The sequence below is a fragment of the Oikopleura dioica genome, chromosome PAR (genome assembly GCF_907165135.1).
Source record: "Oikopleura dioica chromosome PAR, OKI2018_I68_1.0, whole genome shotgun sequence".
Classification (NCBI taxonomy): domain Eukaryota; kingdom Metazoa; phylum Chordata; class Appendicularia; order Copelata; family Oikopleuridae; genus Oikopleura; species Oikopleura dioica.
Genome location: NC_137293.1, coordinates 2059603 through 2085301, shown reverse-complemented (window position 1 = coordinate 2085301; position 25699 = coordinate 2059603). Strand labels below are relative to the sequence as shown.

The 25699-nt window shown below is 41.3% G+C and overlaps 6 protein-coding genes and 1 non-coding gene across 9 annotated transcripts; 3 read left to right on the top strand and 4 right to left on the bottom strand.

Annotated features, from left to right (window-relative positions):
- Positions 1–142: 142 nt before the first annotated feature.
- LOC145702621 (transmembrane protein 47-like) lies at positions 143–1209 on the bottom strand. 3 transcript variants are annotated; one of them, XM_081779870.1, is made up of 6 exons: positions 1141–1209; positions 884–1043; positions 685–839; positions 522–642; positions 336–477; positions 143–289 (listed from the first exon to the last, which is right to left on the bottom strand). In XM_081779870.1, exons 2-6 carry the CDS (start codon positions 1033–1035, stop codon positions 206–208), a joined length of 654 nt encoding a protein of 217 aa, XP_081635996.1. In that variant the 5' UTR covers positions 1036–1043; positions 1141–1209; the 3' UTR covers positions 143–205. The 3 variants fall into 3 exon arrangements, with proteins under 3 accessions (XP_081635996.1, XP_081635997.1, XP_081635995.1); XM_081779871.1 differs by having other exon boundaries at positions 884–1040; XM_081779869.1 differs by lacking the exon at positions 1141–1209 and having other exon boundaries at positions 884–1101.
- A 2342-nt stretch (positions 1210–3551) lies between these two features.
- On the bottom strand, positions 3552–3633 carry TRNAL-AAG (transfer RNA leucine (anticodon AAG)). Its single transcript has one exon. It is a non-coding gene; the product is annotated as a tRNA-Leu (tRNA).
- A 253-nt stretch (positions 3634–3886) lies between these two features.
- Positions 3887–5094, bottom strand: LOC145705556 (junctional adhesion molecule C-like). Its single transcript, XM_081783042.1, has 5 exons — positions 4975–5094; positions 4800–4906; positions 4546–4723; positions 4394–4495; positions 3887–4348 (listed from the first exon to the last, which is right to left on the bottom strand). The coding sequence occupies exons 1-5, from the start codon at positions 5036–5038 to the stop codon at positions 4227–4229; spliced, it is 573 nt and encodes a 190-aa protein (XP_081639168.1). The 5' UTR covers positions 5039–5094; the 3' UTR covers positions 3887–4226.
- Positions 5095–9027: 3933 nt separating this feature from the next.
- On the top strand, positions 9028–10020 carry LOC145703949 (uncharacterized). Its single transcript, XM_081781365.1, has 5 exons — positions 9028–9153; positions 9195–9307; positions 9349–9440; positions 9484–9858; positions 9901–10020. The coding sequence occupies exons 1-5, from the start codon at positions 9080–9082 to the stop codon at positions 9904–9906; spliced, it is 660 nt and encodes a 219-aa protein (XP_081637491.1). The 5' UTR covers positions 9028–9079; the 3' UTR covers positions 9907–10020.
- LOC145703951 (uncharacterized) lies at positions 9997–10629 on the top strand. Its single transcript, XM_081781366.1, has 3 exons — positions 9997–10120; positions 10161–10311; positions 10348–10629. Exons 1-3 carry the CDS (start codon positions 10014–10016, stop codon positions 10567–10569), a joined length of 480 nt encoding a protein of 159 aa, XP_081637492.1. The 5' UTR covers positions 9997–10013; the 3' UTR covers positions 10570–10629.
- Positions 10630–10634: 5 nt separating this feature from the next.
- Positions 10635–12041, top strand: LOC145701137 (serine protease 56-like). The gene is made up of 6 exons (XM_081778365.1): positions 10635–10678; positions 10749–10903; positions 11197–11391; positions 11434–11552; positions 11594–11832; positions 11876–12041. The coding sequence occupies exons 1-6, from the start codon at positions 10635–10637 to the stop codon at positions 12039–12041; spliced, it is 918 nt and encodes a 305-aa protein (XP_081634491.1).
- A 395-nt stretch (positions 12042–12436) lies between these two features.
- LOC145705017 (IgGFc-binding protein-like) lies at positions 12437–25578 on the bottom strand. The gene is made up of 7 exons (XM_081782468.1): positions 25085–25578; positions 14805–24329; positions 14531–14721; positions 13539–14489; positions 13170–13461; positions 12701–13117; positions 12437–12658 (listed from the first exon to the last, which is right to left on the bottom strand). Exons 1-7 carry the CDS (start codon positions 25532–25534, stop codon positions 12530–12532), a joined length of 11955 nt encoding a protein of 3984 aa, XP_081638594.1. The 5' UTR covers positions 25535–25578; the 3' UTR covers positions 12437–12529.
- Between the last annotated feature and the right edge of the window lie 121 nt (positions 25579–25699).

Sequence of the window (25699 nt, the reverse complement as noted above, 5' to 3'; positions counted from 1 at the left end):
TTTCTCGACTTTTTTTATCAGAACCATTTTAGCGAAACGACGGAAAAAGCAAATGCGATAAAGCCAAAGATTCCGCAAAAAGAAGAATTCGACCCTTCAAAGAAATAATGAAGAAAAAGACATGCCTTGTACGGTGTACATATGGAATTATCGCAAATATATATTTTCGCAGAAAACGAGTCGAGTTTTTTCTTCTTGATTCTTTTCAAATTCGAATGCGTTTCTCTGCGACGAATCGTTTCTTCTTGTTTTGACCGTGGCCAAGGATGAAAAGAACGCCAGCAAGAAGCTAGAAAGCAAAAGTATAACGAAAGAAAAACAAAAGAATTGAGAACCGTGAGGCAAAGAGCTGCCCAGCCAAATCCGTAGCCAAGGCCAAAGAACCATTTTGTGTAAAATGGGAAATTTCGGATAAAACCGGACGGGAAAATCGTCAGGGAAATGAGCACAAACAAAGATGTCACGACCAAAATCCACCTGAAAAAGTAAACATTGAAAGTTGCCTCTAGAATTGTTCGAACCCGAGGTATTTGTACCAATCTCTTCGCTCTCTATTCGAGTACGCAATGATTCCAGCGATGAAAGAGACGAATGAAACCAAGAAACAAAGCGTGAAGATTATTCTTGTCCAAAGTCCGTATGCTGAGAACAGATTGAGGATGATTTAGGGATTTCAATTTCTACCAGAGTTGTATGTTGCGCATTCAGCTTCGATTTCTTCACAAGATTCTGGGTCAACGGTGCATTGATTTAAGAGCTGGTCTGGAACAGAGCAAATTTGCCAAAGGCCTTGGTAGTAGAAGTCTCTTTGATCGTCGGAGATAGGGTGTACCCAGGATCTTGTAGAATAAGTGATCGTCAAGTTTTGAGAAGGAAGCGATACCGTAAAATTTCTGCGACCAAGTAGCAAATAAGGGCTAGAAAGAGGTCGATAAGTCCGATAAGCTTCGTCGGCCGGAGCCAAGTTGCGACGATGATGATTTCTCTGCCTTCCTGGCCGTCTGTCAGACGATCAAGGTCGGATTTGTCGCCCATCGGAACTTCTGAATATTTCACCATTTTTGGTTTCTTTTGACTCTTATTGATTTCAAGATTTTAGGTTACTTCTTTTGGATGATTTTACTTATGACTAGAACATACATTCCTTCCTTTATTCACTCGAATCTCTCAAAAAAAGGACTTCCACTGTTAAAAATTCTGCTTCCCTTGACTCAGCGCAGCGTGGGATCATCTCCCCTGCCTTATCACCTCGTATGATTTGGCATTTTACCCAGATACGAACAAGGTCAGACAAAGCTCGCTGTAATCTTTTAAACCCTTTCATTTAACGATTTTGACACGGGTGTTTATTTTTTAAATAAATTTGTTTTTTTGAAATCAAATCTTGCTCTCCTTTGCTTGTTTCTCTTTGTCTGTTTCTTTCGGAAGGAAATTAATTGAGCAATTTTGAAGGAGATTGTCGAGGCCGAGCTCGAGGGGATGTCTGGACCTTGAACCCTCTGAGCATCTGCTCGAGAGGCTTCCTTTATGACAGCAACTTTTGAGTATTTATGACCTCCTGTCTGACCAGTTTCTGCAAATTGAATAATTTTAGTTCAGTTATTTATTTCGAAGCATCAAATTTTAAGTGTCCAATTTTGGATTGAAATCGTAGTATGTTTTGACATATTCTACCATCGGACCATTGTTCATTGATGCCAAAAAGAATAGAAAATATTTTTTGGACTCCTTTTTGTATCTTGAACTTGCTGAATTTTGAGTTTTTTCGAAACTAAATTATAGCTCTGAAGCACTTCCTGAGATACTCATCAAGATTTCTTTAGCTTTGTACTCATCGATTAGGGGTTCAGAGTCAGTATGAACGGCAAAGAAAAAGAATGCCAGGATATTAAGTTTAAGAATGATCATTTTCGAATACGGTAGATTTTCAAGCGAGATTGTCGAGTTATACTGTCGATTTAAATATTGAGCAAGATTTTAATTCAATCAAGTTCATGCCACCCGGTATATCATCGAAGTTTGATGATCAAACCGTAGAGAAGATTCTATATCGGCTCTGTCACATGTTGAATATTTAATTAAAAATGATTTTCATCTCCCTCTGTTTTCTTTTTTATTTGATCAATGGTGAAATTCATGAAGTTTAACGTACTCAGCCATGTAGGGATTATTTTTGATATGCATTTGGCTTAGTAAAACCAATTTCCCTATAAGTTTTCGTCGGATTTTTTCCCTCATAATAATTTTCATAGTTCGTCTAAGACCATTATTATCCTCTTCTTTTCGACGCCTATAAAAGATTGAAACTTATAACGAGATTATTTCATTACCTGATAAGATCTTCTAGTGACTCCTTTGCTTCATATATTTCGGGTTTTCTATAAAGAAAATGTTCAAAAAGACCTCATTATTGTCATAAGAAAATACCTGAAAAATTCACGCAAGGATTCCTTAGCATGGTCTCCCTCTGGATGAAATCCAGGAGGATGCCCATGTAATGCAACAATAAAAATGATCAGAATCCTCATCTGCATGGTTTGTGAGTTCACTTTTTAAGTCCGCTTTTCTTAAGCAGATTTTGCGTTTTTGCCTTCGGAAAACTTGGCATTAATTTTCGTTGCAGACAAGCCATATTTTTTCATAATTATTTATTTGGAGAGCTGACTGAATGACGTAAACTTATTGAAGTGGATTTTTCATTCCCCAAGGAAGTCGATGACTGTAATAGGTTTTGACATAGTCAACCATCGGACCATGCTGGAGAGATGACAAAAAATGATCTTGGTAGTTGTTAAGAATATCTTCTCTATAACTTTTTTTCGCTAAACATGGAGCTCTTAAAATACTAGAATAGAAGCTCTTTTGCAAGGCAAAATTCCTGAGGTAGTCTTGAAGCATCTCTTTAGCACTTTCTCCAGCGTTGACGGGTAAGAAAAGAAGCGTCAGGAAGGAAAATATGATCATTTTCGATTAAACCGAAAGGAGAAAGAGTCAATCACTTTTACCGCCATTTTAATATTCAAATGGGGCTCGAATCGGATTCAAATCGGATTCATAAAACTGCTCAATCAATTTTTACCGACAAGTCAACTTTTGCAAACGCAAATTTATTCAAATTATCAAATAGTCGAAGGGAGCTTGTGTCCGTAGTAAGTCTTGACGTACTCAACCATCGGACCATTTCTCAACGAATTCAACCAATAAATCTGGTAGTTCTCCCGTCGGGCCATTTTATCACTCAACAATGCTCACTTTCGAAGCCTAAGAGGCGATTTTTCCTCAAGAGCAGTTCCTTAGATAGTCGTCCAGCATCTCTCTAGCTCTTAGCGCGTTGAAGACAGCAAAAAGAATAATGAGTGTACTGAAGAACTTCATTTTCTCCTTGAAATGGGCTTTGATGTTAGCAAGATAGAATAAACCTCTCTCCGAACAAATGTATCGAAATTATTCATGCTCCATTTATGCTCAAGTATAATTGAATGTGAAAGTCAAAGTTCATCATCTAGATTTGAAGAAAACAAGCATGTTCGATATTGAAAAAATCAAAAGTTTGACTGAAGTGGGATTCGAACCCACGCCCCCGAAGAGATTGGAGCCTTAATCCAACGCCTTAGACCGCTCGGCCATCCAGTCCTGACGAGCGACCTCGAGTCTGTTCTAGTGATTCTAGCGCTGTTTGAGCGTAAGGGCGTCCTCAAAGATTCTTCAGAAAAGGACTAAGTTTCAGAGAGAATTCGAAGAGGACATCAATACATTATCTTTAATCATTCATTCACTTGCTGAGTAACTAAGGGTGTCACTGCGAAAAACTCTATGAAAGACAGCTGGAATGCCATATTGAGAAATTTCCAAGCCACTTTGAAATTTGAAGACTTTTTTTCTTTCGAAAAGCTTTATTCAAGTAGAAGTCGCGTCTATATACAGTCAGAGAATAATAGATAAGATCATAAATTATGATATCAGAGAAGAGTGTTTTACAGAAAGATATTTTAACATAATTGTCTTTTGTTTTGAAAGTTAGTCCATGGTGATCCAAAAAAAAGGCTGATTGAGATTGAAATTGAATTTGAATAAAAATTGCATTTTTGAAATTTGAAAATTTGATTGCGAGTCTAGATTTTTCAGAGTTAGTACGTTCTTTTTTTGGTTGATTTAGTTTGTTTGAGGTAGAGGCAGTTTTGTGTGTGTTTTCGCTGGAACAGGCAGGCTTGTGTTTTCATAACTGTCTATACGACGTGGGAGAAGTCTTGCCGGCTCGATTTGTGATCGTATGGAGCGTAGGCCTCGCCGATTTGGACGTCGTTTGCGTCGTCGTCGAATGCGTCGTGCTCTTCGTCGTATTCATCGTCTATTGGAATCGTGATCATTTTTTTTAATAGAAAAAGTCTATTACCTGACATCTTCTTATAAACGATAAAAGCAATGACTCCAAGACAGGCGACGCCAAAGATCACTGCGAAGACGATTCCTACAACGCTTGCCACGCTCACCGATCCTACAAAAACAGCATGTAGTGAAGAAAACGAGAAAGGGGGAAGAACATACCGACTGAGATGTATTCTGGCGCTCCTCGAGTTTCTCCGACTTCATTTTTCGCAACGCAAAAGTATTCACCTTCGTCCGCTTCGGTGACTGTCAGGAATTTGACCTTATTTTCGTCAACAGTGAAGGAAGATTGGGCGAATTGCTCGGAAGTTCTGGCGTCGACAGGCAATTGTATCGACTGAATTATTGTTTTAGAGACCCGTCTTTATCTGATTCTATTATCAACACAGGCGCCCAAGTGACCACATATTTACCTGTCCAGTAGCTGGGTCATTCTTGTACCAAGTGTAAACTGGCTCAGGACTGGCAATGGCCGACATACAGGTGATTTCTCCAGCTTCTTCGATGATCAACTTCTTGTCTGAAGAAAAATTTGAGCTTCTTTCGATCGTCATGAGGAAATTTTGAAGAAAAAAGATTGTTTCTTACCGCTGGGAGCGATGATAACAGGGGCTGAGGGGATCACTCGGACGAGAAGGGCTTTTGTGGCCATGGCGAAATTATCTTTTGAGAGGTCGAAAAACGAAATTTCAATAGAGCTTTTGCGCCTTCTTGCCAAAAATATCTAAAAGAGAGTCCGAAAATCTTTCAACCCCTTTCCTTTATCATCATCAACGATGCAATTGTATTCGTGTGAGTCCTCCAACTGCGCCACTTTTGTAATCGCCGCATCGGAGCCGGCGTTATTCTGAATCTCCCAGCCATTCATCTAAATTTCGTGTCACTCGTTTTCAAATCAGCATTTTCTGCTTTCAAATTACCGCTTCGGCGCCGTTGACACTCGATCTGTAGATCATGTCGGTTTTCTTCGTGATTTTCACTGAGAAGAAAAGGGTTAATAAAGGGACATACCAACAACAGACGAAGGTAAATTTCACGAATTACGGAATCACTAACGAAAGCAAGATGAATCAATGAATTGATGTAAACAAAAAAGGATGAAATGAAAGAATCAATTAATCAGAGCATTTTCGATGCCCAGGAGTCTGAACTCGACAACCTTTGAAGAAAACCTGACCCGTTTTAGCCTAATAAACTTGTCTAAAGACAAATGATTTAACTCTGGCGAAGCCGCTTCGTTTCTATTTGAGCCGCTGCGCGGCTTTTGAAAATTAAAATATACAGTTTGAAAGCCATGTATACAAGTTGCCGAGCCCTACTCACAGATAGGGAGAAAATTTGTGTGAATTTTTCGGTGACGAGTTTTTGGTGTGTTTTACCCTGTATCAAATTAACGCGCTGGCAGTTGAGGTCACAACTGTCGGAAGATTCTACAAAAAGTTTCAGGTTTATCAAATCTATCTTTATAAACCGATAAAAAGAAGCCGCAAGCCATGCATAAAGCCTGGTTACAACGGGAAAGAAAATTTTCAAAGAACAAACCTTTTGCTTCAGGTCCAAAGCCGCTCCAGTCGCATTTGATCGTTATTTGGTCGCCCTGGTCGACTTTGTTCGGGAAGGAAAGTTCGGCTTTACCACCAGCGGCTACGGAAGTCAAAACTGCGGCTAGACCGAAAAGAAACATTTTGTAGTTTTTTTCTGTTGAAATGCGCCGATCTCGAGTCTTTGTTTTTCGTCAAATCTCTGAACTGGAACATGTTTTTAGTATTCCATGCTACAAGAAGATTACATGAAGATAAAACAAGCTGTCAGAAATGAAGATAAACGAAAGAATGTAAAGGTAGAACCAGGTAAAAGAAGCCGCGTGCGGCTTTTTGTTCGACAATACAATTTTGAAAATATACGAGAGAATGTCGATTGAAGAGAAAATACTCATATTGACAGTATGGTATTGTAAATATTGTAAATACAAAAAATAATTCTTTTTTTGAATAAATAATAATGAACCGGTTTGAACCACTTTTCACCTGAAATAACCCCTTAACAAACCAGCAAATTTTTGTTTATTCTGACCGTAAAGTAAATTGCGATAAAAGATGATCCAAGATTTATAAAATTATTAATTAATTGATTAATTTATAATATTGATATCAAAGTGCTCCTTATTTCAAAAAATGGAAAGAGAGATGGCGAGGAAACAGAAGTTTTCGTTGTAAAATTTCATTTCTCTTGAAACAAGAAAATAATCCCCAAAACAGGATACTAGTTTTATATTGACGCTCTACTACGAGGCGGCGGTGTAAAATCGCATCGCCGCGGCAGATGCACTTTTAGCGGGACGCAGTGGCCCCGAGGCACAATTTGATGGAAGGCCCCTTCATCAGAATCGGCCGTAAATTCGGCCCCGGGTAAAACTACCTGAGCGCTACCGCCTTCCTTGATAAAAGTTCTGACACGCACTGTTTGGTAAATACTGTGGCATTAGGATAGATATCCTGTGGCTTGGCAAAAGGGCGAAAAGCCGCGTCTTAGATTTTTTTTCTTGTCTTATAAGGGACAATCAATGGCCAGTTTCAGGCAAAATTCTGACAATTCAAATCTTCAGAAAGATATTTTCGTCTCTAAATTAGCCGTTGAAATTCTATTCATGATATTTCGAGCACTAGAAAGCTAATATCCCTCATTGTCTGAAGCAATAATTGCTGACAATTGAGACATGTCGCTGAAAAGACGGAAGTTTTGACAAAAGGACAGGCTCGGCGCTTGAATTTTTAATCCAATCTCGGCTCATTTATTCAATAGTCATAATCACATGATTTAGGGGTCTTGGATTTTCATTGCATTTAAAATTCAATACAGGACTCCGTCTTCTATTATTTCTCTTAGAAAAAAAAACAAGGAAGAGTATCTATCTTTAGGGTCAAATCTGAAATCGTCAATTTTCTCTGACTAGCGTTTTTCAATCACCGTTTTTAAATTCGTGAATAAGCCCTGGTCAAGACTCAAGAGGGCTCCTTTCAAAAGCACAGATAAGCAAATATCTCGTGAATCATCGCTTTTGAACCAACGAATTGGAAATTGACAATTTTGAATTTTCGGATTATGAAAGTTTATGATCCCCTCCTGCTAAGCCCGATTTACGCCAAGTCACAAGCTTCGATATTTTCTCTTGAAGAAAAGGAATTTGCAGCGATTGGTGAAAAGTTGAAAGATTCTTCTTGTCCCTGGGCAAATATTTGAAATTATTATGTTTGCGACAAATTTTTACGCTCCTGGTCGCTCCTTCTTATTCCTATTTTGATTGATCCAGGAGAAAGGGTTTCTTATCTAACAATTTAATTTTAAACTTAGTAGATAGAGGCGGCGGTTATTTTTCTTAGAAACGATCATTTCTGTTCTGATATTTCTTTTTTTTTTCTCTTCTTTTCTTCTTTCGTTTTATCTCCCTTCTTAGTCTCTCTTTTTCTCGTTTTTTATTGAACAAGTATTGGCAAAAAAGTGCATTTTTCAATTTAGCGGATAAAAGTGACAGTGGCCCGCCCTGTAAAATGACGTCATCGCGCTGGCCTCCGACTGAAAGTCGATGCGTCATTTTAATTGGATAATGCATCGTAGGTGGTCCATTAGGCGCCACCTGCGGGCAATGCCACTTCGAATTTATGACCCGCCAGGTTGACTTGATCATCTGGAGAACAGCGCGGCCAAATTATTTATTTAGTTTCTGGAAAGAAAGAGGACACGAAATGTAATTCGGAGATCCAATTGGCGTCAATAATTTATCAAGTATAGGTAGTTTGAGTCAAGCTGCTTGTTTCATTTATTTTTTTGTAAAAAAGTAATATTCAGAAATTCTGCAGTCGTCTTTCCATGCAAGATTTTTCGTCGTACTCTTATCGACCATTTTTCAAATGTTTGATGTGCTCATCCAAAGTTTCTCCACAATGATTTGATTTTACGGACAAACATTTAACAAGTCTTAGGCGGATTTTTTCTTCATTTCGCATCTTTATATAGTCGCGAAGGGTCTGATCTTTCTGAAGGGATAGGAGTTTGGAGATCGCAGCTGTTCGTCGAAGGGAATGATTCCAGAGAGATGCGTTTTCTCCTCCAACCTCATGTTTTCCAAGATGGTTTTTGTACGTTTCCTTTTCTCGAGGTCAAAATCTAAATAGATTTTGATACAATTGTATTTACAACTATCAGACTTATCAACAATTACGGATCATTGATTAGTTATAATGATAAATTGTCAATTTAAAATTGACCCTTTCTTGTGATCGGCTATTCCTTCGAAGAACTTTTCCATGTCATCGTTTTGAAAGTCGTATAATCTTGCATTTGCCTGATTCATTTTTAAGACAAATAAAATCATTGAAAAGAACATCCTTCTCACTCGAACTGAGTCTTATTCGTTAGCCCCTTCTTTTATAGCTAACCAAATGACCCACATCACTGTATCTAAATATTTACTCGACCCTTCTATAGCCACGTGTTCAGAATATCCTATCAGCAGCCACTTATTATGAGAAGTTCTCATTGAGAACGGTATTCGACGAGATACAATTGAAAATGCACGCCAAAGCCGGCTGACAATGCTAAGAATTTGAACTTATTCTTCATCTGTCATTTTCTCATCAAAATTCTGCTGAAAAACGTTCACTTTCTGACATACTTCTGACAAATTTGACAAGCAATGTTATTATCGGCTATTTTTCTAACAGCCGCCAATGCCATTGGATTGCACCAGCACTCTGAGCGAGCATGCCCGTGAGTATTCGATGATAACAAAGAGAGCGATGAAAATTTAGGGATCAAGAATTGATGCAGGAATGCATGGGCATCTGTAGAGTCGAGTACAATTATTGCCGACTGCTTTGCGAAACTGACTACTGTCTGTCAATTTGTCAGCGACAATATGACGGTAAGAAAATGAAAAAGTTCATCGTCAATTGTTCTTTCAAGAGTGCAACGATGCGTGTCCCTGTGGTGCTGACTGTCCTGCCGGATGCGCTGGCTGTGACAACCCGATCTGCCCAATCGTCACAACGGAAGAGGTTATTCTTGATCGACTAGATGATTTATAAAACAAATTAACAGATTGCTACAACAACGGTTGAAATAACAACAACGGTTGCGCCAACCCTTCCACCGCCCTACCTCTATGTCATTATGCCGAAAATGTCCGAGAGCTATTTGTACTCTGGAAATACGACTTCAGCTCTTTACGAGGCCGCTTTTCAGGGCGACCACAAAAAGTATACTAGACGATCAGTTACGGCAATGATCCAGAATGTCGTCTACATCTTCGGCGGAGAATTCGACAATAGAAAGGTTCATCCAAAATACCCTAATTCATTTCAATTTCAAAGATTGCCTACTTGTCCGACTGCAGTTTCGTCGAAGTTTCAGCTCGACTCAATTCAAATTACTCATCCGGAGCAGCAGCTATTTCTCTTGATGATGGAACAAAAGGTACAGTAAAATTCCTCACTACCAGTAACAAATCTTTTCAAGCGCTAATTTGCTTTGAGGAACATGCCAATTATGACAGTTGCGAGCTTTTCGATGGGAAGAAGGCAGTCCAAACCCATTCTACCAATTTACCTCATCTTCATGGTGCCTTGGGAATGTACTACGGTCAGCCAACGACAATGGGCGGCTGGCACAAGGAAGGAAAAGGAAAGACGGAAACCTACACTCCCGAAGGCTGGAGACAAATCGTTGATCATCCAAAGTAGGAATTCATCAAGATTTGACTACTTCTCTATTTTTAGGAAAATTGCAGGCCATAGTTTGATCGGCTTGCCGAATGGTTCGATGCTTCTTGTCGGCGGAAAGTCAAACAAAGAATTTCAACCTGGACTTTGGATCTTGAAAAAAGTGAATGGAGCTGACAAATGGGAATCATTTGGAGAGTTGAAAATGGTAAAAAGTTTTTTGAAAATTTTCATCAACATCTAGGCCGTTTCTCACCCGTCAACGATGATAATCGACTCCTCTATTTTCGTTTTCCCCGGAGCTGGAGCCGTTGTTGACGATGTAAAGCAGTACCCGCTCCAGCGAATTGATTTCATTGACGAGTCGCTAGAAACAATATCAGATGTGGAGCACATCGGAGATCATGAAAATTATAACTACATGCCAGTTCTCTTCTTTACATCTGATATGTACTGCCTCAAATAATTTTGAATTTTTACTGACCCCATGATTAAAATTAAACTAAAGGATCGGATGAATTCTGATTCATAATGCCCATCCCTTTGCAAACAACTTTCGAAGCTCATTATTTCCTGTACTAATAAGCGATTTTCATTGCAAAACAAAATGATGCGTCTTATTTTATATTTTTTGTCTTTCATTAGAGGATATCAGCTGATCAATTTTGATGTTGGAGATAAAATAACAATTAACAGCGGAGAAAGCGAAGTTAACAATGAATTCGTACTCGTCGGCGAGGAGAATACAGTGTTCGATTTTGAAGTTTACACTCCTGACGGAAATGGCTATATCTGCTACGGTAAGGAAAAAGTGAAAAAAGATGAAATGAAAAATTAGATGATGTTGTACGAATTTATGATCGAAACTCGGAGAAAGACTTGCTACGGGATATTTGTGCAAATTACTCAAGAAAATTTGTCACGAGTTGTGGCCACGAAGTTTTGGTTCAATTTTACCCAAATGAGGATTATCAAACTTCGCTTGTTGAAAAAACTTGGAAAGTAATCGTCTCGTCGGTTTCAAACGAAGAAAGCGGGATTCCCAGTTCTTGTGAGTAGACAGTGTCGAGTGTTTTTAGAAGAATTAGTTTAGTTTGTAAAAATAAGCCGCTGATCCCGTCGAGTGTTGAGTGCAATGCTGTCGGAGGCGAAGAGAAAAAGAGGATCTTCGGTGGATCTGATGCGCTAGCCTACTCTTGGCCTTGGATTGTAAGATTTCCAAGGGCTGGTTGTGCTGGCACTATTGTTTCGCCACATTGGGTGCTGACAGCTGCGCACTGTTGTGCAGGTATTCTCTTCAATATGCATTCAAATTCTGTTAGAAATTGAGGTTTTACGGCCGAACAACTCAACTTCATCGCAATGGATCACAATCAATATTCTACTGAAGATCCTGAGCTTGAATTTCAACCAGATTTACTCGAGATTCATCCACTTTTTGACCCAAAAGTAACCAAAGCTACTTTAAAAAATTAAGAAACCGTTTTCAGACGATTAAAAATGACCTCTGCATGATCCACACTTCAGCAAAAATACCAGTTTTCTCCGAGTCACTGACTTTGCCACCGAAAACCGCTTGTTTGCCGGAGCTTGATTCCGAGGAAGAGTTGGGAAGAGAATGTTTTATCGCTGGCTGGGGCTTGAAAAATCAACAAGGAGATCGACCTTACAATCTGCAAGAGACAGGTGTCCCACTTTTGGATCATCAGACTTGTGATGACTGGTACAAGTAATAATCACATAAATACTAATTTTCGTAAAAATCTCTTGAGAAAATCAGGCGTGACGTTTTTGGAAGAGAAGCCATATTTATGCGCTGGTTATCAACATGGAGGAATCGACAGTTGTCGTGGAGACAGTGGAGGACCTCTTATCTGTGTGGAAAACAATCGACCAGTACTGAGGGGCGTTACTTCCTGGGGAATAGGAGAGGGTTAAACCATCTTTTGCGGAATGAAGAGATAAAGTTGAGCCCGAAAATAGGCTGCGCAGAAAAACAACGCCCAGGAGTATACTCGCGCGTTAGCTCTTATCGAGACTGGATTGATGAATGTCTTTCGATTCCAGAGCCGAATGATGGAGCAGTGTTTCGAAAATCTCCTGTTATTGGTGACAAAGATTATTCCATAAGAAAGGAATTATCGTTAGTCCTTATTCCAATTCTTTTGCTGCTTGCGTAAATAAAGATAAGCTTATTTTTATTAAAGAAAACACTCAAAATAAAAACTATTTAAGTTTTACTGATAATGCAGTTCTTTAAGAACATTTTTATCATTTTTATGTAGGCAATTGATGAAACAGAGCAGTAATTATTTAACATTATATTTATTGAAAACACAAGGCAAGGCTTTGAATCAAAGGGATAAGTTTAGTGATAAGAAATTTGCTTGACTTTTGTGTCAAACAAGGTAAATATCTTCATTGAGTCATTGTCTGTTGAAAATGACATTCTTGATCAGGTACGTAGATCCAATACCATAGCCGCTTCTGGGGAAGTCAGGCCATCCGTTACCAGCCCAAACCTGAAGTTCTTCTCCATCGCCGATTGTGTCACTCTAGAAATAATTTTAATCTATTGAATCTAAATTAAAATCAACCTTTGGACCGGTTTTGGTCGCAATAAGAACACCGTCTTTGAAAAGTTCGGCCACAGTAATTGAAGCATCTGTATCATCAGCTCTGACGACGAGTTTCCAATGGTTATATTGACCGGCGTCACACGCAGGCGTCGCAATATGATCTCTTGATTTTCCGATCGGATTTGCGAACCAAAGAAGGTTGTTGCCCGAGTTTCTCCACACTGTGAAGACTCGACTTCCAAGTTCACCGTAATCAGTTCCAGATGTAACGGCCAAGATAGACTTGTAGCCGAACAAGCCCCCGTCGAGTGGCAAACTGTCAGTAGCGCAGAAAATCTCCATTTCTGCTGTGTAATAGGCAGATGAAGTCAGTGTTGCGATCATTGTGTCTTCTGCTGGAGCAATTGGTTCATTGTTGACAAGAACAATTCGATTCTTAAATAGATTATTAGCATCTCGAAATTTCCTCTAACAATCTTTAACATACCGGATTGGTCTCACGAATATAGAAATTCTTGATGGTGCCAGGCCAACGCTGGAAATAGTCGTAGCCTCGAGGAAGAAGCGAAACAGTGAGATCTCCTTCATACGGGGTAAATTCGTTTTCGGAATACACTTTTGTTTCTTTTAACTCTCCGTTGAAATAAAAATTTTGTGTGTATGTCCCATCTTCTTCATCGAAATTCTGAGTATACTTCATTGTATTGAAATTTTCTTCGTCGCAATATCCGAGATCGAAGAAAAAAGCAAACCCATGATAGGTTTTACCTCCATCAAATCTTAAATATAATTTTAACTTATATTTTTTGTTGTCAAAGTGATAATGGAATTATCAATTTATTCTAGCTTTACTTACACAGTTGACGAAATTAATGAGTCTTCTTCGATTGCATCAGTCCAGCCAATATACCAATATTGTGGTGATCCAGCGAACCTTGCTTTTCTTTTCTTTTTTCTCTTCTCCTCGGTAGGCTTTGTCGGATCATCTCCTTCATTGAATGATCTTGGGAACTCCCCTGTAGCATAAATATGGGGCCCAACGTAAGTAGAATTTGCTTCCATAGCTCCACAGTTGAATTCATAGCTAAGCTCAAAGTTTCGAGTGGCAGTGAATTCTCCGATTATTCCATCCTCGGGAACGAAAAATGACTGGGCATCTTCGCAAATAAAGTCGATGCATGAATCAAACTCTTCACATGGGCATGGTTCTGGTTCGCATTCGTATCCAGTCGAAGTACAAGTGCATCCTCCTTCAACTGTGCCAAGCTCAACATAGTTTCCGTCGTTGTTGATGCATCCGCATGAGCTTTCCGCAACGCAGACTCCATCTTCAAACAAGAACCCATCAGGACATCCACACATGCCTTCTACTCTGTTGGCAGTAGCAGCGCAACGCTGTTCTCTGCTGATTCCTCTGGCTACATCTTCGCATGTCTGCTGCTCGAAGCATGCGTTTGTACAGCCCTTGAAAACATGAGCGGTGATTTCTTTCTTTGAGAGCCTCTCGATCTTCAGGTTTCTCATAAGATCGCTTCTTTCTTCTCGACCGAGAATGGTACTGTAACCAGTAAGTGTGCCTTGATTTGGAAGATCGGTTGTTATTCTGTATCGGTCAACGCCATTGATGTTCAGCGTTTTCACCCACTTTTTCTGAGATTGCTCGTATTCTTGTGTCAAAACAATGGAATTCCAGGAGTCTGCTTCGCAAAGGAAGAGGTATGTTGGGTTTCGTGTTAACTCCCACCAATCATCGCCGAAGTCTGTAAGAAGCTCCCAACCAGTTTCTTTTTCGAAATCTGGATTCTCCCTTGATTTTGTGTTAAATAATGAATTTCAAATATGACTTACATCCAGACGAAAATTTGTAGTTTATTGTTGACTCCACCAACACCGAAGTAGTAACCATTCTTTTGGCTTCCATCTTGTCGCAAATACGAGGCCATTCCTGTCATTGCATCAGCTCGTTCACCAGTGCAGAAGACCTCGAGACTAATCTTGTAAGGATCTTCTGCTCTTATTGGGCTTTCTCCAAGACCGCTCTGAAATAAAACATATTAACGAAATCAATGATTTCAAATCATATTTTTTTAACTTCTAAAAAGCCTAAAGTGACTATCATTACCTCTAATGCTGGACATTCTTGAGCACAGCCAGTGACAGAAGCCCACTCGCAAATTCTTTGGTAGTCAGCTGTCCCAGCAACTTTTCTTGCCAGGCATTGAGATGCATAGTCTTCAATGATTCCGCAGTGCATTTCAGGATCCAGACAACTATGGAAGAGGCAAGCTTCATAAGTTGGCATTCTACTTCCAAGGAACTCGCATCCATTGAAAAAGCCTCTGTTTAAATAATCGTTCGGCCTTGGGTTCACAATGTCACATCGATCTTCAGCAGCATCGACAGCAGCTTGATCAGATTCTTCGAGAAGATCTTCGCAGGGCTTGAGAAGTTCTCCGTGTGAGCAGGTTTCATCGCTGTCAGTTCGGAATCGTTCTCCTACGGCGTTACTATCGTCGTCATATTCAGTTGACAAAAGACGTTCATCGGAGTTATTATCGTTGTAATTTCCGCAAAGACCGGTCATTATGTTCTTGAAGCAGCTGTTGACACGGACATAAGCAGAGAAAGATTTAGTGCTGAACTCAACTGAAACTCCATTAGCTATTCGAATTTCGACAGTGTCATAAAAAATATTCGAATTCCAACGCGTCTGTTTCACAGTAATTTCATAGTCAGACGACGTGAAAGAATTTCGAGTCGAAGAAGAAATTCTATCGATAATATTTTCTCCTGTACGATGGTCAGTAAGGGTGATTTCGAAATGAGCATTTGTCCAGTAAATTGATGTATCCAAATTTTTAATTGTTAGAGAGTATCGTTTTGAATCGCCAAAAACGTAGTCAGCTCCATGGAAATCGAACCAAAGCTGATCAGTAACGGTACCAGACGATGCACCGTAGAATGTTTTTCTGTTTTTGGAATCGACATTGAATCCAGGCAATTCTACTGTATCAGGGGCGCTTGCAAGGTTGTATCGACAGATGCCATGGAAGAAATACTCGTACTCATCAAAGGTGTAAATGAACGGATCATTATGGGATCTGCAATACGCTGTTGGTCGGTTTTCGCAAGGAATCGGTGCACAGACTATGCCGTCAGCTGTGCATTCACAAGTCTCATCGTTGTTTGAGAAGGTCCTGCCTTGTGGGTAGTACTGATTATTGAAGTCCCAAGTGCATCCGCAGTTTTCTTCCAAGACGCATCCTCCGTCGTCAAGAATATAGCCAGGATCACAAGCGCACATGCTTTCAATATTGCCAACGGATGATCCACATCGTTCTTCGCTTGACAAATGACGGTTTCTGCACGTTCGCTGGGCATCACATGTGTTTGCGCAGCCAAGGAAGCTACTGTTGTCTCCGCATTCAAGTTCACAGCCCGTGTCAGATGCCCATGAGCAGATATTTGGTCGAAGGTGAGATGGAATCGTGTTCAAGCATTCTCTTGCATAATTTTGAAGGGTATTGCATCGTGCATCACGTGAGATGCATGTGTCAATGAGACAAGACAGGTAAGCAGCATCCTTTGGAGCTGTGCACTCATGGAAAACACCACCAGGAATGTTTTTATCTAGCTCATGGCATAGATCTGTGACTTCTTCGATATCATCGCACTCGAAATCGTGAACTTCCCGACATCTTGGATCAGGCTCAGCGAAGTCATTTGCCCATTCAACAAGCTCCTCTTGATGAGCGCGCCATGAAGCTCCAAGCCAATCACCTCCAATTCGGTGGAATTGATCGAATTGTTCTCCATTCCAATTGCCGCAGAGACCATCCACGTGATTCATATAGCAATTTGGTAGTGTCACTTCAAGAGTCGCATATATTCCCCAGTAGGATTGATGATATGGGGTGTAGAGAGTTTCTGCTTCAAACCATGTTCTAACTTTTGCAGAACGACCAATTTTTTCAAATGTTACATCATCATTAGAAAAGCCATTTTCGTAAGACTCCCCAGTTTGGCGATCTTCGAATACAAAAGAAAAACCATCAATTGTCAAAAAATATCTTGGAGTTTCAGATCGATGCTGGTTCTCTCCAGGAAATTCGAATGTCATTCCATAAATACAGGAAACCGCCCGACTGTCTTCTCCGCATCGTCTTTGATCAACATCAATATTAAATGCTGGCATGTTTCTAAAGTCTTCGTCCCCGGATGATTTTACGAAGCTGTATTTGCATGAGCCCTGGAAATGGTGGGTGTCGCCGTCGAACATTGTGTAGTGAGGATCACCAGATGCTTTGCAAGAGCCAGTTCCCGTCGAAACGCAATCACGAGGACAAGACTCTTCGTTGATGCATTCTCCATTATGCATGACTTGTCCATCAGGACAACCGCACATAGGATAGATAGAACGTTCTGATCCACAGCGATCAGCATCTGAGATTCCGTTGACAACATCATCGCATGTTCTCTCTTCCTTGCAAGAATTTGTGCATCCCTTGAAAATCTGTCCTCCTGAACACTCTTCAGTGCAACTTGTCACTTGTGGCCAGTTACAAATTTCATTAAAATCTGCAGTGCCTTCCGTTTTTCTGAGAAGACATTCTTCAGCAAAATTCTGGATAGATCCACAAGCAAGGTCGAGACAGCTATTCCAGAGACAGCGATCGTAGTATCCCTGCTTATCGCTGACGAAGTCACATGTTCTGAAAACCTCGGCTTGATCTGTTCCATCTTCAAGAGAATCGCATCGCTCAATTGCTGCAGTGAATTCCGCCGGCTCTAAATCTTCACAAGGCTCGAAAAATCGACCGTGGGTACATTCGTCAGAAATTCGTGCAGTCATGAATCGTTCGCCGAATTCGTCTGGATCGTTTTGGTAATCTCGAGACATCAAAATATCAGAATTGCCGTCCCAATCACCGCAGAGGCCAGAAACTGAATCCTTGTAGCAACTTGAAATATATACATCCATCCACCAATAGTAATATTTATAGTTGATTTCAAGACCATTCGAGTGCACTTGGAGATTGAATCCGGCTGTATGAGCATTATTGCTCACCGTTATTTTTAAGCTGATATCATCATTTGAAAAATCGGTGTTGAAGTACGTCTGCCCAGTTAAACGATCTACCAGGGTGATGTCTAGTGCTGTTTGCATGTAATTCGCTGAGTTATCTCTATTGTTGAAATGAAAGGAGTATCTCTTCTGGTTTCCAAATACGTAGTCGCTTGAATGTGCTTCTAGCCAGATTTGGTCCACAACAGTTCCAGAATGTGATCCACTTCTATCTGTCCATCTGCTACTGCCTCTGTTACTGATATCAATAGAAAAACCAGGTCGATCTTCAGTATCATCAGCCTTAACGAGATTGTATCTGCAGCTGCCATGGAAAGCATAATATGTATCGTCGAAAGTTGTTATCCAAGGATCGCTCATAACTTCACAATGTCCCTTCTGCATTCGATCACATGGAATTGGCGTGCACACAACTCCTGAAGTTGTGCATTCACAAGTTTCATCGTTATTTGAGAAGGTTCTGCCTTGTGGGTAGTACTGATTGTTGTAGTCCCAAGTGCATCCGCAGTTTTCTTCCAAGACGCATCCTCCGTCGTCAAGAATATAGCCAGGATTACAAGCGCACATGCTTTCAATATTGTCAACGGATGATCCACATCGTTCTTCGCTTGACAAATGACGGTTTCTGCACGTTCGCTGGGCATCACATGTGTTTGCGCAGCCAAGGAAACTGCTGTTGTCTCCACATTCACGCTCACAACCTGTGTCAGATGCCCATGAGCAGATATTTGGTCGAAGGTGAGACGGAATCGTGTTCAAGCATTCTCTTGCATAATTTTGAAGCGTATTGCATCGTGCATCACGTGAGATGCAGGTGTCAATCATGCAGGACATATAAGCAGCATCTCGAGGAGCGGTACATTCATGGAAAACGCCACCAGGAATGTTCTTGTCAAGTTCTGCGCAGAGATCTGTTACCTCATCGATGTCATCGCATTCAAAATCATGAATTTCTCGGCATCTTGGATCAGGCTCCGCAAAATCGTTTGCCCATTCAACGAGCTCTTCTTGATGAACTCGCCATTGACCCTCACTCTTCCATATACCTGCACTCTCATTGAACTCATCGAACGATTGATTATTCCAATTTCCACAGAGACCATCAACGTGGTTCATGTAGCAATCCGGAAGAGTCACACGTAGCGTTGCCCACCTGCTATAGGGAGTGTAGGAAGTTTCTGCCTCGAACCATGTTCGTACATAAGCAGTAGACCCTCTTTTTTCAAAGGTGACGTCATCATTAACGAAACCATTTTCGTAAGACTGTCCTGTTTGGCGATCTTCAAAAAGGAAAGAGGAACCATCAACTGTAAAAAAATATCTTGGGGTCTCAGATCGGAGTTGGTTCCTTCCCGGGAACTCAAACGTCATTCCTTGTACGCAGGAAACTGCGTTACTATCATCTCCGCATCGTCTTTGATCAACATCAATATTAAATGCTGGCATGTTTCTAAACTCGTCGTCGCCGGATGATTTAACAAGCCTATATTTGCAAGCACCCTGGAAATGGTGGGTATCGCCGTCGAACATCCTGTAGTGAGGATCACCATATGCTGTGCAATAGCTTGTTCCTGTTGAAACACAATCACGAGGACAAGCCTCTTCGTTGATGCATTCTCCATTATGCATGACTTGTCCATCAGGACAACCGCACATAGGATAGATAGAACGTTCCGATCCACAGCGATCAACATCTGAGATTCCGTTGACAACATCATCGCATGTTCTCTCTTCCTTACAAGAATTTGTGCATCCCTTGAAAACTTGTCCTCCTGAGCATTCTTCAGTGCAGCTTGTCACTTGGGGCCAGTTACAAATTTCATTAAAATCTGCAGTGCCTTCCGTTTTTCTGAGAAGACATTCTTCAGCAAAATTCTGGATAGATCCACAAGCAAGGTCAAGACAGCTATTCCAGAGACAACGATCGTAGTATCCCTGCTTATCGCTGACGAAGTCACATGTTCTGAACACATCGGCTTGATCTGTTCCATCTTCAAGAGAATCACATCTCTCAATAGCTGCAGTGAATTCCGCCGGCTCTAAATCTTCACAAGGCTCGAAAAATCGACCGTGGGTACATTCGTCAGAAATTCGTGCAGTCATGAATCGTTCGCCGAATTCGTCTGGATCGTTTTCGTAGTCTCGAGACATCAAAATATCAGAATTGCCGTCCCAATCACCGCAGAGGCCAGAAACTGAATCCTTGTAGCATCTTGAAATATATACATCCATCCACCAATAGTAATATTTATAGTTGATTTCAAGACCATTCGAGTGCACTTGGAGATTGAATCCGGCTGTATGAGCATTATTGCTCACCGTTATTTTTAAGCTGATATCATCATTTGAAAAATCGGTGTTGAAATAAGTCTGCCCAGTTAAACGATCTACCAGGGTGATATCTAGTGCTGTTTGCATGTAATTCGCTGAGTTATCTCTATTGTTGAAATGAAAGGAGTATCTCTTCTGGTTTCCAAATACGTAGTCGCTAGAATGTGCTTCTAGCCAGATTTGGTCCACAACAGTTCCAGAGTGTGATCCACTTCTATCTGTCCATCTGCTACTGCCTCTGTTACTGATATCAATAGAAAACCCAGCTCGATCTTCAGTATCATCAGCCTTAACGAGATTGTATCTGCAGCTGCCATGGAATGCATAATATGTATTGTCGAAAGTTGTAATCCAAGGATCGCTCATAACTTCACAATGTCCCCTCTGCATTCGATCACATGGAATTGGCGTGCACACAACTCCTGAAGTTGTGCATTCACAAGTTTCATCGTTGTTTGAAAAGGTTGTGCCTTGTGGGTAGTATTGATTATTGTAGTCCCAAGTGCATCCGCAGTTTTCTTCCAAGACGCATCCTCCGTCGTCAAGAATATAGCCAGGATCACAAGCGCACATGCTTTCAATATTGTCCACGGATGATCCACATCGTTCTTCGCTTGACAAATGACGGTTTCTGCATGTTCGCTGGGCATCACATGTGTTTGCGCAGCCAAGGAAGCTACTGTTGTCTCCGCATTCAAGCTCACAACCTGTGTCAGATGCCCATGAGCAGATATTTGGTCGTAGGTGAAAGGGAATCGTGTTCAAGCATTCTCTTGCATAATTTTGAAGCGTACTGCATCGTGCATCACGTGAGATGCAGGTGTCAATCATACAGGACATATAAGCAGCATCTCGAGGAGCGGTGCATTCATGGAAAACGCCACCAGGAATGTTTTTGTCAAGTTCAGCGCAGAGATCTGTTACCTCATCGATGTCATCGCATTCAAAATCATGAATTTCTCGGCATCTTGGATCAGGCTCCGCAAAATCGTTTGCCCATTCCACGAGCTCTTCTTGATGAACTCGCCATTGACCCTCACTCTTCCATATACCTGCACTCTCATTGAACTCATCGAACGTTTGATTATTCCAATTTCCACAGAGACCATCAACGTGGTTCATGTAGCAATCTGGTAGAGTCACACGTAGCGTTGCCCACCTGCTATAGGGAGTGTAGGAAGTTTCTGCCTCGAACCATGTTCGCACATAAGCAGTAGACCCTCTTTTTTCAAAGGTGACGTCATCATTAACGAAACCATTTTCGTAAGACTGTCCAGTATGGCGATCTTCAAAAATGTAAGAGAACCGATCAACTGTAAAAAAGTATCTTGGAGTCTCAGATCGGAATTGATTCTTTCCAGGGAACTCAAACGTCATTCCTTGTACGCAGGAAACTGCGTTACTATCGGCTCCGCATCGTCTTTGATCAACATCAATATTAAATGCTGGCATGTTTCTAAACTCGTCGTCGCCGGATGATTTAACAAGCCTATATTTGCAAGCACCCTGGAAATGGTGGGTATCGCCGTCGAACATTCTATAGTGAGGATCACCATATGCTGTGCAATAGCTTGTTCCTGTTGAAACGCAATCACGAGGACAAGCTTCTTCGTTGATGCACTCTCCATTGTGCATGACTTGTCCATCAGGACAACCGCACATAGGATAGATTGAACGTTCTGATCCACAGCGATCAGCATCTGAGACTCCGTTGACAACATCATCGCATGTTCTTGCTTCCTTGCAAGAATTTGTACATCCCTTGAAAACTTGTCCTCCTGAGCATTCTTCGGTGCAGCTCGTCACTTGAGGCCAGTTACAAATTTCATTGAAATCTGCAGTGCCTTCCGTTTTTCTGAGAAGACATTCTTCAGCAAAATTCTGGATAGATCCACAAGCAAGGTCGAGACAGCTATTCCAGAGACAACGATCGAAGTATCCCTGCTTATCGCTGACGAAGTCACATGTTCTGAAAACCTCGGCTTGATCTGTTCCATCTTCAAGAGAATCACATCTCTCAATCGCTGCAGTGAATTCCGCCGGCTCTAAATCTTCACAAGGCTCGAAAAATCGACCGTGGGTACATTCGTCAGAAATTCGTGCAGTCATGAATCGTTCGCCAAACTCGTCTGGATCGTTTTGGTAGTCTCGAGACAACGAAAAATCAGAGTTGCCGTCCCAATCACCGCAGAGACCTGAAACTGACTCCTTGTAGCAACTTGGAACATATACGTCCATCCACCAATAGTAGTACTTATATTTGATCTGAAGACCATTCGAGTGCACTTGAAGATTAAATCCAGCTGTATGAGCATAATCGCTCAATGTGATTTCTAAGCTGATATCATCATTTGAAAAATCAGTATTAAAATACGTCCGCTCAGTTAAACGATCAACCAGGGTGATATCTAGTTCTGTTTGCATATAATCTGCTGAATTATCTCTATTGTTGAAATGAAAGAAGTATCTTTTCTGGTTTCCAAATACGTAGTCGCTTGAATGTGCTTCTAGCCAGATTTGGTCCACAACAGTTCCAGAATGTGATCCACTTCTACTTGTCCATCTGCTACTGCCTCTGTTACTGATATCAATAGAGAACCCAGGTCGATCTTCAGTATCATCAGCCTTAACGAGATTGTATCTGCAGCTGCCATGGAATGCGTAATATGTCTTGTCGAAAGTTGTTATCCAAGGGTCGCTGTGAATCTTGCAGTGTCCTTTTTGCATTTGATCACATGGGGTCGGCGTACAGACAATTCCTGAAGTTGTGCATTCGCAGTTCTCTTCTGGATACCAACGATTTGGCTTTTGAAACACCGAACCGAGGGCGTAGTAGTAGCCATTTTCTGTGCAACCGCAGTTTTCTTCAGGAATACAGTCCTCTCCATCGAGTATGAATCCTGGTTCGCAAACGCACATGCTATCGATCTCAGTGTTTGCACCACATCGCTCGAAATCACTCTGATGACGATTTCTGCATGTTCTTGTTGCAGCGCACGTGTCGGCACATCCTTCGAAAACAGCATTAGCCCCACAAGCTGTAGAACATCCCAGTTCATTCGCCCAGTCGCAGATTGGTTCTCTTTCTTCTGGTTCCAAAGCATTAATGCACTCTTTCGCGAACGATTCAAATGCTAGGCATTCGTCTGATCTATCACATTTTTCTGTAACGCAGCTGAAGAACGCATCGCCTTTATCGCCACTGCAGGGCTCGAAAATAGATTCGGAATTGTCAGGATCAAGTGCTTGGCAAGCAGTGATAGCATGATTGATATCAACCGCACAGTTAAGGTCAAAGATACGATGGCAAAGCTCGTCAGGAACTTGAAACTGATCAGCCCATGCGTAAAGATTTTCCTGAGTTGTCCTCCAATTGTCGAGATCCCTGGTGAGAGAACCAGAGGTTCCAGATGTAAATTCAACGTATTTTTCACCGTCGTAGTTCCCGCAAAGTCCATTGATATTATGAGCGTAACAATCAGGAACCCTGATCTGAAGTTTATAATTTCTTCCGTTCCATGCTGCAGAGGCTGTATATTTTACGTAGACCTCAAACCAAGTGATTATTACAACAACCGTATCTGAAATATACAAGTCGAAATCATTGTTTCCGAAAGATGAATCGTATGAATCGCCGGTCAGACGATCTTCAAGAATGCTTCTTCGGATGCCAGATGTTCTTCGGTCATCTCTTTCAACAGAAATGACGTATCTCGGAATCTCATCCGGCGATTGATCCTGCCCAGGAAATTCAAACGTGAAGCCTTGTGTGTAAGTCAGGGATGAACCAGGCTCAACAGGAGCAAAATCACCGATGATATTAAATTTTGGCACATTTGGGTATTCATCAGTATCGACTTTGGCCATGACATATTCGCATCGAGGTTGGAGATGGTGAAACTCTCCGTCGAAAGTCGTGAAATGAGGATCTCCCCAAGCAGTACACCACTTGTATTCAGCAGGATAGCACTTGTCAGTAAATTGGCCAGTTTCGCAGACCGCCGGAAACTGTGAGTTGCAATTTTCATCGACGACTTCGCCTGTACCAGAAACGGCAGTGCACGAATCGTCACCGTGGAACCAATACCACTGATTATCGAGTGCACTCTTCATCGCACCGAAGCGATTTTTATCACCAGCTGGTTCTGCAAGCCAACTTCCGCGAAGATAGCAGTAAGCCAACGCTTCATCGTAGTCCATCGTTGTTGGTGAGATGTGGTACGCAAACTCCTCTTCCTTGAGTTAAGGTGAAAACTATTCATGACAGTATATTCTCTTTGGTCAAAACACTTTGTGTACTTTTTGTGAAAAAGTACTCAATTTTTGTCGAGTTCCCGAACTTCAAGAGCCTCTAGCTCCTCAGGAACCCCCGGGTCTCAGTACTTTTCTATATCTCAAAATGACCGTCAGAGCCTGGGCTACAATTCTAGCATAGTTGCTGGCTCTAAAGGGGCGGTCTGGGCGTTCAAAAATTCAAATTTCCGAAGTTGGCCAGATTTTGGGACTTCAGAGGTGCCTAAATGCCCTCAGGGTACGAGTTGACCCCCCACTATCAATAGTCAAAATGACCCCTAGCTTTTGGGGATTCTAATTTAGAATTTCTAAATCTGTATTATAGTCCCACCCTACTAAGCTAGAAAAAGCTTAATTATTAGTGATTTCCCCTAGATATCCTCATTTCATATTGAATCCTGCGTAAACAGAAATAGCAGCAGTTTCTCACTCCGAGAGCGATTCAGGTGAAAGCATGAAACTTTTAACACCCAGTGCGACTAGGAAAGTGGAAAACCCTCTTTGCGGCCCCAAAAATGTGGAGCGATGATGCGCATCTGTGATAAGTTATCGTAAAAATTGTTTTCGGAAAAAATCCGATTCGCTAAAAATAAGGTATCTTTACTAATTTTTTTGACATTTTTTCATTATTCTTACATCTCTTTGTATTCAAAAACACTTTCAGATATTAGATTTTTGTTAAAAAATTCCACCAGTGCCTGAAATTCGTCTCGCTTTGACATCTTGCGAATGTCTTTAACAGATCGCTGAGGAACTCGGATCTGCTTACCAGCAACACGGTCTCTTGAGGCGAGACAAGCGTACGAGTTGATCCAAGAATCGAGCATGTCGGCAAAATTCCGCAAGTTGGTACTCATCGCCGCTCGTGGGTCGAAAATCTTCATCTCTACGGGCTCATACGATGGGTTGGTGAAGCCAGAGTCACAGGGACCGCTGTCTTGGTAGAACTTGGCGGCCAATTTGGCTCGGTTGTAGCGATTTTGGAAGGAACTCGCGAACTTCTTACTTCCCACATTGAGCGTCGAAAATATCTCTGCCGCGTACTCGTCTGAAGCTTCCCAAAAGTCGATGAATTGGAAATCGGCCCGCGCCAGGCCGACCCAAGAAAAAGCAAGGAAATAGGAGAGAATCTCTTTCACCATTCTGGAGTCAAGTAATTTCTTAACTCTCAGAATGAATGATAAGGATTCCGTGTGGTACACTCCTTATGAAGCACCCGTCAAAGTGCCGCAAGCAAAGGAGCTCTGGAAGTTGCTAGTTAAAATGGTGGCGGGGCGCGGCCAGCGCCCTCGTGTTGGTGGTGTACT